At 39.6% G+C, this 17,585-nt stretch overlaps 1 protein-coding gene across 2 annotated transcripts; it reads right to left on the reverse strand.

Moving 5' to 3' along the window:
• Window positions 1–819: 819 nt before the first annotated feature.
• On the reverse strand, window positions 820–12,459 carry ube2d4 (ubiquitin conjugating enzyme E2 D4). Of its 2 annotated transcripts, none has more exons than XM_080766970.1 (7): window positions 12,163–12,459; window positions 9,326–9,389; window positions 9,033–9,064; window positions 8,841–8,918; window positions 8,032–8,137; window positions 4,778–4,871; window positions 820–4,634 (listed from the first exon to the last, which is right to left on the reverse strand). In XM_080766970.1, exons 1-7 carry the CDS (start codon window positions 12,184–12,186, stop codon window positions 4,589–4,591), a joined length of 444 nt encoding a protein of 147 aa, XP_080623096.1. In that variant the 5' UTR covers window positions 12,187–12,459; the 3' UTR covers window positions 820–4,588. The 2 variants fall into 2 exon arrangements, with proteins under 2 accessions (XP_080623096.1, XP_080623097.1); XM_080766971.1 differs by lacking the exon at window positions 12,163–12,459 and adding an exon at window positions 11,368–12,116.
• Between the last annotated feature and the right edge of the window lie 5,126 nt (window positions 12,460–17,585).

Here is a 17,585-nt window from a genome sequence, read left to right on the forward strand (position 1 = left end):
TCCTCCTCTCTCTCGCTCTGCTGACTTCAAAAGTGACATCCCACAGCCCGGAGGGACGCTCACACTGTGATTGGCTAGTTGGTTGTCAGGCGACCGCCATGTGTCTCCTCCCTTCCCCTCTGGTGACAGAAGCCAACGTCATAGTCTGTGTGATGATGTCACTGTGTGTATTTACTGTGTGTATTTACATAACATAATATAGACCCTTTACTCAGTGAGATCTTTCAAGTGACAGCAATGAATTGCTGTCACTTGAAAGATCTTTTCAAGTGACAGACAACAAACATCTACAAACTCATAATTGGCTATTTTCACAATATTTATCAGTGGAACCAGGTCAAACTAAATGTACTGCCTCAATTCCGACAATCAGGATTCAGGAATGGGGTTCCCATGCAGTTCAAATATGATTATTTTGGGGGTCATCAAGGCCTGAAAAGGTCGAGAACCACTGCTCTACACATCACACTCAAGATGCTCCAATCACGTCTCTTTCAGGTGGTGTGGTTCGTGTGTGCATAAGGTAAAAGTTACATCTGTTTCTATGTGTTATAACTGCCAGTAGCCATGTTGGCCTGTATAGGTATTTGTAGGACAGAGAATAACATCGACAACAATTAGAATCGCTCTAACGTCACGAAGGCCCTAGTGCATTAAGTCCTTCAGCACATCCGGTAGTGTAGTGCATGTTGATATTCATTCCTGGCTATCCACTACAGTAGCCTACAGTCTTCAATTCAGGATGGTATTGGGATGACAGTTGATAATATATTCCCTCAACTGAAGTAAAAAATAATTACAGACCAGTAAAACAAAATGAGCTTTATTTGTTTGTTTTTACAGTCAATGGATATTTCCCCATAATTTGTGTATGCAAGGAATATTTTATTTTATTTATTTTTACTTTCTTCTTTCTTTAATGGAGAAGCACATAATATTCAAAAATGTATGCATTTATATTCATGTTAGAAGGCTGGTCCTGTATTTCAGAGAAAGCTAGGCTGAACATTTCAAAAATTAATAGTACTATTTAAATAGTCTTATAGCAACTTGCAAGTCTACTTATGAAATGAAACACCCTTTGTAGGGTGGGGGATGGGGCAGCAGCCCTGATAGCAAATTTACATTTCATGTTCTCTGTACTTATATACAAGATGAGGGTTAAGGCTAAGATTTACTCAGAGGTGTCAGGCAGATGAATTGTAATGAAATCCCTGATATCTGGCAAATGGCTGGGAGAATATTCTCCAGAGTGCAAAGCATGCCAAGCTGCCTACATGAGCTCTATTAAGGACACTGGACAGCTCTATCTAGTTTAGCATCACTCACACCAGGCTGTCAATGGGAATACAAGGACTGAGGCGCTGTCAATGCTCTCAATCGTATGTACTATTGGAAGATACACGGCTTACAAATAAATAAATAAATAACCACACAAGCAAACAAAACAGTTTTCAAAGATGGTCGGTGGGCAACACAAGGATTTTTGACTGCATTCAGTGGACAAAATGTATTCAATGTATATATACCCTACAATTTAGGACATCCAGTTCCTTCTGACATTTTTATTTTTCTACAGCTCTTCATAATTGAACATAGCATTTGGCTAAGTCCATAGATGTTTTGAAATGTTTATAGCAAATCCCTTCTCTATGAACCCATTGAATAAAACACACACCAGTAGCATTTTGTTATCCCTTTCCAGAAGTTTCAACTCCCTTTATATTGGCAGCAACCAATTTGAGCTCCATAGGCTACTTTAATTCAAAAACTGGATTATGCTTACAAGTCAGTCCAGCACCAGCATGGGATTATATTTAAACCATTATTACAAGACATACTGTATAACAATCATATTCATTTCCTATGACCAAAAAAAAGAAAGCTTTTGTATAAGATATAAAAAAGAAAAGGTTGTGAATATTTCACTTAGGCAAACTTGTTTTCATGTAAAGATGTTAATACTAAAACAAACAGACAGACCCATGGATAAATTAGACATGAACTTGAAAGATGAACGTAAGAGTACAATGCTTCATAAGATCAATTACTATGAATTGAATTAAGTTACAATGGCCTATGTTATAACCAATTAAATCATGAATACGAATTCCCACAAATACAAAGAGATCTTTGCCTCAAGTAAATATCCAAACATTATTTCAAAATCCTACAGTCTGCAAAGTGTCATGTCTGTTTAAGTTCCCATCTTGGTACTGAAAAAAATGGATCCCCAGCATAACCTAAGGCTATTTAAATTTTCAAAAACAGTAGCATGTACAGTACACGTTTGTCAACAGCATAAAAGCTGTTTAAAAACATTCACATCCAAGTGTTGTTCAAAAAGCAATGAAAACCTGCGGCGATGGTGAGAATAGTGAGCAGAGTCCCATCAACAGGAAATTGACAATACTTCCTGAACTGTATATTGTGCAACACAGTTTGATCAGGGCCTATATGCAGTATGCACAAAGTATCTGAAGACAGTTTGACTCTTTTGACTCTTTTTGTGGTTTCTAGTTTGTCATGTAAACTGACCACTGATCCTAGATCAGTACCGTTTCTTTGAAGAAGTACAGTATGTATGGGCCCTGGTCATTTTTCTCACCATGGGTCACGGTAATGCCGTGATTGGCTAGATACCTGAGCAAGTATATTTAGGTGGCACACGGCTGAGTTGTATGCCAAAGTGAAGCTATATTATGTTCATAACTACAGAAAGAGACATAATGCAACAGCAGGAGTTTGTGTACTATAACACCAGCCATGGATGGGAATTTAAAATGGCGCAAGGACAATAGGGCTGAACAATTTTGAAGAACTATCAAATTATGCTTTTTCAGACCAATATTGCGTCTCGATTTGTTCTTTAGTGTTTTAGGTCAAGCTATTCTATTATGTATTACTTTAAAGTACAGTAAAATTACATTAGATAGTAAATTAGATAGTAAATAGATATTTCTATGATGATAGTGGTTTTATTGCCCATAGCCCAATGTCTCTACAAGGCAAGCATATTTTACATTACTATTGACAGTTTTCCCAACCAAATGTGTGACTTGTGTGTATATATATATTCTTTTTTAATAATTCCAGATTTAAGCAACCTTAAACTTCCAGGTGATAAGCCCACTTCTATAGCTAATATTCATGTCAGCATCATGAAGCATTATGTGCATTGGATTTTAATTCATAAAAAAAGTTTTTCTCCAGGGACAATTTTCAGCGAGACCAAGTAAATCCACGCCTTCAACTGCACTAAAATGCAACATTAATGTAACTAGTAAAATAAAACAAATGTAAAAGGTCAGGTCACTGCTATAGATTACTTGTCTCAATCAACACATTGATTTGCATAACATAATGAAATGAATGGACACAATGGCTTTGTAGAGGGTCAAAAAATGGAAAATTGTCAGTAGAAATATAAAGTATACAACATATGACTTTTAGACATTGACCTAAACATGCAAAAACATTGTTAGGATGAAAATAATATTGTACGTTATTCAAGGACCACATATAACCTTACCTAAACCACTAGATAGAGAATGAATAGCTTGTTTAAAAGTACTGTTTCCCACTCTTTTATGCTATTCATTGCAGCCAGATCTGATTTGGATCTAGACTCCTAGAGCATCATACATTGCAATTTTGATTATTTTTATGACTGTTCAGCCCTAAAGGAGTGGACATGAGTGAGAAAAATGGTAAAGGACATTCCCATTGTCTTTTACCACTTAAGCACCACAAAAAGCCAGAGTCAGCTACCTTCTATAGTAGCTTTCCAGTCTCCTCAAAATACACCAAATACCGGTACTGCTACTGCATCTCACAAATGCCATGTGTATGATAAAACAAATCCTTCTTTATCTCTTTCACATTGTTTTGGGGGCTAGAGAGACACTATACAAGCAAAAGCAGTCTCTGAATGTGAGCAACAGATCAACTGCTGGTTAACAGCCATGCACAGCATTGTGCGCCACAGTGAACATTCTGCCTCAATTGCACATCTAAATGTCTGAAAACAATAATACAGAAAAGGCCACTGCATACATGGAAATACAGCAACACAAGAAGACATCCAGTGGGACACAGTACCGTTGACAATGAGGGAGACCTCAATCTCCTGCATCAACCAAAAATATTTTACCATTCAGTAACACAATGATATGACATTTATATCCACAGTGATCATGATAAGAGTATGTTGATTAACACTGATAGTAATAATCACGATAGCAGTAGTAATAGATTAAGTCTGAGTGTGTAGGTGGTGACAGTTGTTGTGATGGTGGGTGGCAAAGGACCGTGAGCAGGCTCCTGTAATCCGTATGGGAGGGTGTTCAGGAGTTCATTGGATCCTGCTCAACAGATTCCATAAAAGTCATGAACAGCACACCGCAGCAGCTCAGCACATGGAAGCCAGGTGGCGCTGTACCTCATTGTACCGCCTCCTCCTTCGGCCAATAGTGTGTAGTGTAATTAGTTTTTTCCCTCTCTTGCTCATTTGCCTTGCGTTATATCACAAATATGTTTCTTTACTTCTTTTTTTTTCTCTTTTTATATTTTGATTTCACCAAGTTTCTCACATTGCATACTTCTGTGTCCATTCTCTTGCAAGTCTGTTGTACCTGGGAAAGAAATTGAACACATTGAAGTTCACTTCATACATTTCAATTCTAATAAGAGGAAGATCATTGCAACTCAAGTTAATAAGTCTCAATAAGTCAGAGCCAGACAAGATTTATAGAGGAATACATATTCCAACACTCACTTTTCCCTGTCGGCTTTGTATGTGTGAGCAATCTCTGGTACCAGCGGGTCGTCCGGATTTGGATCACAAAGAAGAGAGCAGATAGACAATAGAACTATAGAAGAAAGAAGATGATTAGAAATTTAAAAAAAAAAACGTTCGCACAATAAATGTATACCGATTACGATTGGCCCGGACCACTGGCCTAGCGGTCCAGGCACCTAGGCTCCAATGTAGCCTAACCGTGCGTGACGGGCTCGAGTCCCGATCCCAAAGGCCTTTCCTGCGCGTCACTCCCCATCTCTTGTCCTGTCTACTGTACTATCAATAAAAGGCATAAAAAGGCTCAAACAATCTATACAATAAATATATTGGGGAAAAAAAGAAAAAAAAACACTAATGGTCTTAAGAGGACTGAGCCAATGCATCCACGTTCCAAAGCTTTGTTCATTGGATATTCTAAAATAGTTCAGCTCGGCTTTTAGCCTCTTTATTTATTCGTGCGTGCGTGTGTTTTTTTCCAGTGCAGAGTTTATGCAGCAGGCATGTATAGTAGCCAGGGTTTGACATTAGCTTTTTGAGGCATTTGTCCTTCGAACAAGTACATTTCCCATTCACTTGAGCACAAAATACACTTGTCCAGAACACGCATACATTTTAAAATCAACTAACTGTAAGTTGGTTTTGGTGAATACATACACGTTTGTATTATAAATACACAGTCATAGATAGGTCCTATTAGAAGAATGACCTCAACTTGTAGCACTGTGTGTGCACTCGCCCAATAATTAATTGCTAAGACGGAGTCTTTTTGGAGACTAGTTTCATATTCATTTGAAAGTTCTGGCAGAAAACGTGTATTTAGTCAAATATCTCCACAAGCTGCACACAGACGTCATCTTCTCTGACGAGGGGCCCGGAATGAGTGCAGGACTGAACTTCCTTTAGGAGGGATGCACACGCAGATTACTGATTAGACACACCAACGGACCAACATGTGGAAACAACAGTCGCACATGTGGTCAAACATGCGCTGCTCCCATGCCTGCGGTTAGGTTAGGGTTTGAGGTAGATTGTCGGTCTAATGACGATCGGACCAAGTGTAAACTAAAGCCTGTACCCCTTTAGGAAGCACAAATGTATGGGGCACAAAAGGTGTGATCAATTACCCCACACGAATCGCAACACATCTGTCAATTGTGTGCCTCATATGTTTGTGCTTCCCAAACATTGACTGTTCCCAAAGGGAAGTTTTCTCAGGCCAACTTTTCCTTGTGGGAAAGTGGCGTTATTTTACTTAACACGTTTTCTGCCAGATCTTTCAAATGGATATGAAACAAGGTCAATATCTGACTCCAAGTCTTAGGAATTAATTATTGGGTGAGTACTGAGTACACTACACAGGCAGTGCTACAAGTTTAAATGCAGACGTGGTCAGTCTGCTAACCGTGTGCGGATAGGTTGCAAAAGGGGTGAAGTGGCCCTTTAATAAAACAACGCTTTGGTTTAATAAACACCCATAGTGGGTAGAAAAAGATAAGGATCAATCAGTGCTATTCAAATAGCACTACATAAAAAGGTAAATGGACATGTAATCAGGTTAGCTTATCAGTCATGCCAGCTTCCAGCATAACATAACATGTTACATATGATGATTACAAGCGACATGCTTTGGTGTAATAAACACCAGTGATGTAGTTCATGCCAACGTTCACCCACACTGTTTCAGAGAGGATAACAGTGACATCAACTATGTGGGGGCTGGAGGGCTTGGGCCCCTGTGAAGAATTTGTAACTCCTCTTTTGATCATCCTTACTACCGTTATACAGGCACGTAGTGTAGATTAAATTATTGACTGTGGGGGAGAGGGGACTAGCGCATCTCCGGCCGATGGGTGTGAACTGTTTTGCCGACGTGCTAATGCGGGACCATTTAAAACAAAGGTGGCTTGCATGCTGTGGTTTGCCAACAGAATTCATGCACAAGGGCTGCCAAAGTAGGCTATCTTTTGTTGTTTTTCTGGTTTTTCGCCACCTCTCTTCGAAGTTAGACTGGGCAAGCTCTAAACTGACCCTACGCCAGTGTATGGTGCTGAAATGTTGAAACAAGTCATTTGTTCATTGTGAACTGAAATCGTACCACTGTGTTTATTACAAAGTAAATAAAAGTACCCAACGAATAGAAACAACTTTGGGTGTGGGGTGCGCCGCGGTGTGACAATTATAAGAACTCTTAGTCTCTGGAGGATAACACTGTTACAGTGCCAGCTTCCCTGGATGTGTTCATCTCACGCATGTGCCATTCATCCATGGATAAGCCGTGCACCGTTTTACCATGGAAATTTTAAGTTTATCCTGCGCATGCGCCATTTGTCCATGGACTAAACATTGGTGCCCGTGCAAAGGCGTGCATGCACCATTTGTCCTTGGACATATGCAGTTGTTGCACATTGTTCTGAATTTGGTGTTGTATGCCCAGTGCCCACGGCTTGCCTGGCAGCCGCTGTGGGAGAATTATGTTAATATTCTATTAAAACGAAGCTTCACAGAGAATTTATAACTGCTTTTAAATGTAACAAAAAATGGCATTCGGACACTCAGTCAGAACTTGTATGGACTATGGGAAGTTAATTTCGACCACCCTCAGCTTTAAAAAAAAAATCACACACGTGTGAACTGAGTGGTGTGGTGCAATTCCCTCCCCCCTCTCTCTCTCTCTCTCTCTCTCTCTCATTAGAGACACAGCACTACCCCTCTCTCTGTTTCTGGCGCCCCCTACTGGTATAAATAAGTAACATACTCGTGCTCATTGACGTACACAAACAGGTACACAAACAGGTACACAAACAGGTACATGGACATTGCTGGTTGTAGGAGTGGTTGCACCACTCAAAAAAAAACCCACGGTACTCATAATTACTGGGTATAGGCTGGTTATCTTTGGAAAGTTTAGGGTACTGAAAGCAAACTTTAAAAAAAATGTAAAATGTGTATGCCAAGTACATAGTGTATTTTCATAAACGCAACATTTGGTTGACTAAATATATATTGCTTACTGCAATATTAGGAAAATAAATTATACTCATGCCTGCCAATAAATCAATGTTTTGTTAAACAATACAAACTCTTTTCTGGATTATGGGACCACGGATGGGACCACGGATCTTGGACACAGATACATTGTCAGGCATGGACAGGCATGATGACATTAATAAATCCCATTGCTGGATCAAAATACCAAATATTTACTGTAAATATTCCCTGTCATGACCTACCTTTCGATACCGTTAGCGCAGGTGACCACTGTGATCGCAATATATCCAGACAGATACTTCCGTTGCTGTTGATGTTAGGATGGTAGATTTTTGTTGTGAATGCAACCTGTGATGGAACAGTAACAGAATTGTGTTTATAATACAATAATGTATTTTAGATTAGCAGATTTTTTTTACTAGTAGTAAGAGCACAATAGATGAAGTGTCGATATATATATATATATATTAATAATAAAGTAATAACCAGTAAGACGCCTGAGGGTGAGAAGCGACCTTGCCCTAAAGGGCGAGGTCACGGCTGCATTAATAACTTTGGGGCAGGCCCGTCTGCCCCTAGAGTTTGAATGGACAGGTGGGCCTGTTGAGAACTCTAGTTTTTGCCGTCTGCTGGGCGCGGCTGCACTAATAAGTTTGGGGCAGGCCCGTCTAGAGTTTGAATGGACAGGTATAAGTCAAAAGGGAGACATCAAAGAGGAAGGATGGATGGGGAAGGATCAACATATGGAATGTCAGAACAGGTTGATATATATCCATATATGGAGATCTGAGGTCAGATGTAGAGTTGCTGGCCAATATTGATGGCATCAGGGATCTCCATATATGGGCTTAACTGCAACAGCAGGTCGCATTTACTATGACATCCCTGATGATGTCACGTGATGTCACGATGACCTGGGCACCATATATGGTGGCTGATGTCACACGATGTCACGATGACCTGGGGGCTTGCCTTGTGTGACACACTGACAGGAAATGCAATATTCCATTTTGGAAAATGTTCACCTACAATGACAGTCCATTTTACTTACTTTTGGTGGTTTGAAGGGGTAATCTGTGGGGAAGTGAATGGTGAGGAAAAACACGCCACCTTGATAAGGGCTGTCATTCTGTTAAAATAATGTAAAAACATGGTAGTTAGTTAGATAACTCAGTCATACTCATAATATATAATATCACCTACATAATGTACTTGGTATAAGTGAACAGTTAGATTCACTTACTGGGCCCATTATTGTCGCTTGCCAATGAAACACTGAAAAAAGGAGGAAAATACAGGCTATAATAACATGGCATCTAGTCAAACCATGTATTCACGCTACATTGCAATAACAACTGCACACAACTAGTGCGGGTGGCCTCTGTTAAAACAAACAAGCCCCGATTCAGAATACATTCTGAGAATAAGTGTGCCTCTCAAGAAACCAAGCACTGTATACACATAGATGAAGTAGTGAAATTATGTTTATGCGCCGTTTGCTTAAGATGAAGAATTGATTGCGTTGTTGTTACTCACAGTCATCTCCAACTGGTCCAGCAGAACACTGTGCAGGTGGGTCCCTCTGTAGGTCTGTGAGTTCCTATCCATAATAAAATTAAGACAGTAAAAAACAGTCTCCACCATTAATTCTCCACAATTAATTACCCATCACTAATCTCATTAGACCCTTATGGGGCAGCCGCAGGCATTGAATTCTGGCTATTTTAAACTGTGTAATAAGTAAAAACATCTTCACTCTAATTATTGCCCAAGTATGAGATGAAGGTAAAACCTGTGCTGATGCCAGCAAGTTGATAATCACAAATCACCAGTGCTTAAGCGGCAGCCCTTTACTCAAACTGAATGAGAAACAAAAACAACATGGGAGATCTTTTTGCTAGGCAATAAACAGAGTTTAACTGTGTATATGCAACTTTGACATTCAGTCTAATTCTTTTTTACAAAGAAGATGCCTTTGGTAAGTAGACACATTTTTAAAAGGAAATTTCCACCACCAAAATATACTACGCTATTCCTTTTGTGCTGGGCTGGCAATTTCGAACACAACTTCAAAACAATAGTTATTTTAAAACTCCAGCTCTAATCAATCACCTGTTGTCATGTTGATGACATCATATTTATAACATCAGTCTTGCCAAAATACAGATGGCAGGATGGTGAATCTGTATTGAAAGTATTATTTCCCCAAAAAACATAAAAAAGCACAAAAAATATTCACAGACGGGATTTACATCCTTGGCCTACTCTACTGGCAGCGAGCACAAGACCTTTGGCACTAATCACTGATCAGTCCGGTGGTTTGCGTAATTAGCCACAGAGAAATAGACACACAAATACATTACACACCCTCTTCTAGACAGCTCAGCTCACACAGTAGGAGTACATCAGATTTAATTTGCAACTAATAATAACTCACAACTTTAGTCTAAGCATTAACTCCACCAATGAAGTACTACTGTCCCTGTCTGTTTGTCTGCCCACTTGCCTGTCTGTTAGGAACAGATTTTCTCAAAATTTGGTTGGTCCTGGCCTGGGCCAATCAAGAACTGGTAACCCTTTTTACACAGACAGACTGGTCAAGTAAAGAGGGGTGTGTGGCGGTGTGGATTAGCAAACTGCCACCTTGGAGGAGATCTGTGTTCTGACTGAGCATATTTTGTAGTTATTGATAAGCCTTTCTTAAATAGATCTTCAAGTAGGTCCATGTCAGGTCTCCTGTTGCAGGCCCAAATATTGCATTTAATTGTTTTTATGTTGTATAATTATAATTATGTAATCTGCCATATACAAAGCTTTTTTTTATATTATTATTTTAGTTGGTTATGCATTTGATCATTGTTTGTGAACTGTCAAGTCGGAATGAAAGTAAGTAAGTCCATATGGGATGGTCTTCCTTGGATGCATGACACTTAAATAAAGAAAAATCAATCAATCATATAACCAGTTTGAATGGTTAAAACTACTTCCCTGAGAATGGAGAATTATAATAATTTAAAATGAATGTTACATGCAGCTTTGGCCATTTCAAGTTCCAGACAGTGGCAGCCATGATCAGTCCACATTAATTCTATGACTGTTACCAAGTAGCTGGTGGTAGCTCGCTGCTGAGTAAGCAAATATATATAGGCATAGTAAAGACAAGTTAATCTTTTTTTTTAAATATATTTTTTATCCCACGATTTTGTAACCCATTTTTCACCCCTGTGCCAATCATCTACTGTGATCCTGGGCTCTACACACCCTCCGCCAACCTGGGGAGAGCAACGGACTTAACTCATGCTCCCTTCATGCCTGAGTGTCCAAGTTGCTCCTTTACACAAGACAAGTTAATCTAAAAAGAAAAAACGTTAGTATGACAAACAGCTCATTGGCTTGTCATCATATCAGTAAACATTTCAAAATGTGACCTATTCCTTCCTGCTTACTAAACCATTCATGCCAAGTTGCCAACAATATCAACACAAAACTATTATCTAAAAAGAAAACTAGAATTTCTTGTGTGAATTATTACAACTCTTTCGCATGATGCCTGTCCATTCTGTTATATAAATACACACACTGGCCTGCTCCAGTGCCCCATTTGCCATCCCATATATGGCAACGTTGACGTTGGGGTTCAATTTTGGCAACATGCAAACAGCTGTCAAGCAACAAACACGACCATCTTCGTGGTAAACCTCCACAACAGTTGACAAGATAACAATTTGTATTGTAAATTATAGTTGTCACTTGTCAACCAATCAGATCCCTTAAGTCCCCACTAAAATAATGCGTACAACTGGACCACTCTAATTGTAGCGTGGTGGTGATGATAAAGTCAATGTTAATGTTGTGACTCACTTGCCACAGTTTAGTGGTAAAGCAGTACGTCTTGTTTAGCTCGTCTTTGTCTAATAATTAATACTTCTTTGCACTACCATGTCCTCTTAAACTTACGTGTTTTCAACTGAAACGCGTCGCCAAAAATGACGTATTTTCGGCAATAAATCAATCAATCCTCAACATAGGAAAGCGGCACGTCGCCAGCTCTAGAAGTAGAAAATACATGTTTTTTACGCATTTGTCGAGCGACACAATCGTGCTAATAAGACACATTCTTTCCCATCGACACGCTCGTGCCAGTAAGTGTAATAAATGTGCAACTGTCAAGTATTTTGGGGCACATACACCACCACACAAAGCAAAACAGCGACCAAGTCATAGCTACGGGGAATTTATCAAGTATATTTTCATCGAGTGCCTCGCGTTAAAAAAAACGCTCTAGTCAGAAACGAGAACGTGTTCTTCTATTAAAGGACACAAAACAAAAAAATCATAAAGCACAAAGAATATATCGAGCACTCACTACTCACCTTTTGAATTCTTTTCAACGCCATTACTGAAATGGCTATGCTTGCTTGCTAGCTAGCTTGACAGCTAACAGTTAGCACTTGACACCATACGATTTGGGTTTCAGCTAGCTTGCTTTCAGATGGCCAAGGAAGGCGCCGTGGAGCACACTGCTGGGTGAGTCTGCAGTTTTAAGCACAACAATCTCTCTACGTTTCAAATGTTTGATCAATTCTTGTTCTTTTACTTCAGCTTCTTTACAACCACAGCAAACCAGATAATAATTCACTGCCTCTGTCTCCTACTCTTCTTCTCCTTCTTCGTATCGTGATGCCTTGCAGGCTTGGAAATATCGCGTTGTTACGAGAGTTGACAAATGGCCTCCATAATTGTAGTTCAACCGTCAAAGCCTAATTTTATATTATGCCACACACATGGCGACCCTATTCTTGAATTCTTCGGCTATTTTCGGCGATTTGGTGTAGTAGACTGAGACCCAGAAGAGGGCAAGAGGGATAAAAGATCGGGGGAAGAGTCTACAAGGCAAGTATGTAGGAATTGTAAACGTTTTTAAACTGTTAATTGTTCATAGGAGTGATAGGACCTCAATAGATGTCCACAATGATTTTTTTTGTGCACAGTATTTTAGACCAAGTGTATGGGTCTGACTGTACTGGTGCTGTTTGCCTTTCTTTCTAATAAAGGAAAAAAAAGCACCTGTGGGATTTGTCTAAAAGGGCTGTCAGATTATCTCGCACTATAGAAAGGTTACAGTTACAGCTATTATAGTATGAGGGGCCTATACATATTTGATAGTTTGTCTATATACATTTTAGTATATTCTATTGTCATTAAACCTCATGGCCCAAGACTACTCAGGTAGTCAAGGGCCCCTGGAAATTGGCCCCATTGGCCTGGTCTAGAATTTGTGCCTCTGAAGAAGAATGGTTTTGGAGTCTGAATAGTATTCAATGAATACAGTATGCCCATCACCAGGTTCTTTATTATTTCACATGTTTCCAAACAAGTGGACTGACATTGTCCCCAAAATCATAAGCACAATGTTACACGTGTTACACAATGGGACACGTGTTGGATCAACTCCTCACTGGTCAACAAAAACACCTTGAAGACCCTAACAGGAGCCCTCATACAAGGTTTCTTCGACTATGCATGCACCTCTTGGTACCACCAGTCTTACCATTGGGCTAGGGTGGGCTGCAGCCCGGGGGGCCCAGATTGGGGGGGCCCTATTTTTTTTTATTTAATGATGATTTGAAATTGTAAAGTATTGCAATCCAATTCAAGTGAGATTCATGTTTAGTTATTGTATATTTACTTGTTACTTGCGCAAGCAGAGTGCGCAAGTAATAATTTCGCTCGGTCCGTATGCACCGTCCCAGCCAACCCGCCACTTTTGATGCGTATGCAAATAAAACAGCAAATTTGTGCCTGATTTGTTGGGACCAGATTACATAAATGACCATATTTCTTACGTCATCATTGAGAGCTAGTCATACATATAATATATATATAATCTGTAAAATAAAATAGCAAATTGTGCCTGATTTGCTGGGATTAGAGTACATGGAGTGTTTTTTCAATGGTTCCAAACTACATACAAAAAGTGAATATTATGATCAGTCGAATACAGCAGTGATTCAAAACCTATTGAATTTCAAGATGCCATTACGGACCCCTTAGAGTACATTTGGTTATCATTGAATCATCTAGGGACCCCCTGGAACCCCCCCCCCCCCCCCTCAAGCACCTCTTGCTGAGACCCACTGTATTACGGTGTTTACTGTTTACTGACACTATTGTTTACCAATTGCCATTACAATGTATATTCAGTGCAGTTCAACAATACGTGAGGGTGTATGACCACAAGATGTCACTGTGTGAAAAGACGAAGAAGTGGAATTGCCACGTCCAAAAACTTCATGACCAGAGAAGTAGGTTTATTCAGCCCACAGCTGAATAAAGTCCCAGCAGTCATAGTAACGAATGACTGCTGGGAAAATGTACGTGAAATACATTTTGTCCACATATTAGAAAGATGAATGAATAAGCAGGAGTAGTCATGAAGTTTTTTCTTTATTAGTTCTACCTCTATATCTATCTATCTATCTATCTATCTATCTATCTATCTATCTATCTATCTATCTATCTATCTATCTATCTATCTATCTATCTATCTATCTATCTATCTACTTTATTATATATAGATAGATAGATATTATATATAATTATTGTTGTTGTTATTATTTTATTTTACTGTTTAGTAGAAATTTGCATACACTGAATCAGCAAATTGCCAAGAAATCAAGTGCACGTGACGTATTCTATATCCCCCTTTCAAAGACTGTAATGAAAGACTATAGAATTCTTCATTCAATACCCAATCATTGTAAAGGCATATTCATCTGAGTCAGCTGCGTGCTCCAATTTCTGCACAGCCTTGTCTTGCAAAAGCCTCATGAGCTTCCCTTTATATGTCTTAAACAAGGGTGAAAAAAGAGCTCTCATTATTTTAGTGAGTATCCATGAATGGGTAGCAGTGTTCATTCTTCTTAAATGGCTGATTCAATGTCAGGTTGAGGATCCTATCGTCAATGTGACACTGAGAGGGAGCATTTTCCTTTGGAAGGCTGGAGATTCCTCCAGATAATATCTTATTGTTTGCTCATCTCTGTGCTCTCAATGACCTGACTGTCCTCAGGGGCTGCCTGTAATCAGATTCAGCCAGCAGTAGAGGTAGCAGTTTGAGTCTTGTGGAGCGGGGGCCTTGTGTTCCTAGTTTGTCTACTTGGAAAAGGCCATTTATCAGCATGAGGTTTTCAGGCTCAGTCAAGCCCACACGTTGTTGGCCCGGAGCCTTGGCTCACAACGCTTCCCACAGTCATTTTACTGTAGTTTTTCCTCTGAAATTTCAAAGTCCACTGTTTTGTTAACTGCTACTGTATATGCACTTCAAACTCTGGGGATTTGTGACTCCAGGCCACAAGAGAGCCCTTCATAGTTAGCAGCAACTGCTACTACCAGGAGTGTTAACCACGTTTACCCTGGCGTCAAACCACTTTCACCCAGGTGGAAAAAAGCGCCTTTTTGTCATTTTAAACAGGGTTTAATAGTGAGCTGTACAGAGATAAAGGAGGAAACTCCAAGGCAACTTGGCCATGCATATACAGTCAAATCCAATATTAATTTAACTCTGAAAGTGTAAATAATTTTACACTTTCGTTTAATTAACACACTGCAGGTTTTACTCTGCACTCTCTTTGTGTCTTGGGTATCTCTTCTCACTGGGCTGTATAGGGAAATCCCCACCTATCCCCTGTACTTGAGGTTTTAGTTACAGAAGGGACTGGCGCCCCAAGATCCAAACTGATGTATGAGCCAAGGTGTGGATGCATCAGCAATGGGGAGGATATGGGTCGGGTGGGGGCTTAGTTGACCTATCCGGTGCTGCACAAGAGCGTAGCCTAGTTTTGTAATTTGAGATCACGCACTAAGCACAGTGTATTACTGATCCGTCTTTCTCGATCACATGGATCATCTCTGGTGGTCTCTGCATTGTGCAAACTCAATTTATTGTGCGTCATACATACTAAAAGCTCTAGCTTAGTTTTTGCATTATCGTCTCTGCGATACGTTTCCCATGGTTGCCATGACAAAGCACATATGCTCACGATAATTTACACAATTATCTTAAATGGGTCCTGCTGATGTCTGAATTATCCAATAAAAGCACAACAAATTAACGCTGAGCACAGAATGGCCTCTGAGAGTCCCTGGAGGTGCTCTACCTTCGGCCAGTCTGTCAGCTTTCTAAGAGCCCTCACATGAAACAAAGATCCATTGTTCTCACATACTAAGAGATATTTGTACACTCTATGTATCAATAATGTTCTTGATTTGATTATACACTCAGGCAATATGCGTATGCAGTTCTCATATTTGCAGTGAAGTCAGCAGCCTTACACAAGCCCATAATTCTCCAGTTACGGAATTGCAAAAAAGGCATTATGTATAGACTAGACTAGTGCAATCACTTTTTCATGGCTCATTTCCTCGGTTGATTTGATTTGGTGTGTCATTGTTTAGGTGGCAGCTGACAGCCGTTTTACCCAGAAGGAGATATCTAAATCTTGACTTTAAACATTCCTATTCCAGTTGCTGCCCTGGTCAGTCACTAAGGATGCAGGATGAGCACTTACAGTAGCCTCCCCTTTTCCCCATATCTGTGGAAATGAATACCATATGTTACATGAGTATGTTAGCCTGCTTTCCTTTCCAGGGTCAGTGGCATGTTCACATTTGCAGAGCTTGTTGCAAACCTATGACACAACAGTGTAAACATTTATAGCCTCAAGGATATATTCATTAAGTGGCATTATTTGCTTTAACTGTGGCTGGCTGTAGTCAATTGATCAAATTAGTTAACTGGTGAAGAGGGCTTTTGTATAGAATTAAGTTTTTTAGTGAAACACTGACCTATTTTCATATAATTAAAAATCTCCAGACAAGGCTATATCCCTAGCTTGAGATAACATGTGGTTAATTTGTTCAGCTCAATAATGTCTTTAAATTCGTTTAACTTGGGGCTCAGTTCAGGTTGTTTGCTGAAAGATTTTCTGAATACGAATGTCCCCAACAATGGTGCATTGTAATAGTAAATAACACACATTTTAGCATTTTTCTCTTCCCCGTGTTTATTTGCAGGACCCTGTGGTGTCGTAGGACAACAGTTCTGTTGCTGTGACCTTGTGTTTGGTTGGTTAACGTTTCTTTGTTTGTCATATTGGAACGCTCCGTTACTAAAGAGCAATGAATTGAATAAGAACACAGTGGGCCAAGTCACCATTGTCTATCACCTCTGACTGAGCCACCCTTATCACACTGTGTGGTGGAATGAGAAACGCAACACATAAAGTCATAAAGAACCAGTAATCCTTAGGGGATAAGTACTTAAACAACGATCCCCAGAGCCCCCTTTGTCTGCATGATTCACCTCAGGTCTGGCAAGTTGATTGACAGCTATAGCAACTGTTTTACAGTGCTGCTCTTGAAATGAGTGGTCCCCAGAGACTTGAGGTAATAACAAGTCTGGAATATTGTCTAAAATACGCTTATTACTGTCTCTCTGTGTGTAACCATTTATTAAATGTGTTCCAGCTGTTTGAATTTCTATGACAAATTCAGGTTTTTCACAGTTTGTCGAGCTTCCTTGAGAGACAAAGGAGGGATTTCCTCTGAAATGGACAGGCGGTGGTAATGCCAACGAACAGGCTTAGTGCTGTTATCAGATAGAAAGTCAGCCTCCGCATAAACAAATATGAGGACGTTGAAATGCATTATGCAATGATAAAAATATCACTCGTAGAGATTTTATTATTAGTATTATTCCCAAAAATGTAATACCCTGGAAAATCATTGGTAGCTT

Source organism: Protomyctophum bolini (assembly GCF_963924005.1).
Source record: "Protomyctophum bolini genome assembly, chromosome: 6".
Taxonomy (NCBI): domain Eukaryota; kingdom Metazoa; phylum Chordata; class Actinopteri; order Myctophiformes; family Myctophidae; genus Protomyctophum; species Protomyctophum bolini.

Bases quoted from the DNA above. Each gene is read 5' to 3' on its own strand.
- ube2d4 (XM_080766971.1), bottom strand. From the start codon at position 11,442: ATGTTGCCAAAATTGAACCCCAACGTCAACGTTGCCATATATGGGATG. The intron at 9,390-11,367 runs GTGTGTATTTAT...TATTATGGATAG, and splicing joins GGGCACTGGAGCAGGCCAGT to GAACTCACAGACCTACAGAG. The intron at 8,138-8,840 runs GTAAGTAAAATG...GTTCCATCACAG, and splicing joins ACCCCTTCAAACCACCAAAA to GTTGCATTCACAACAAAAAT.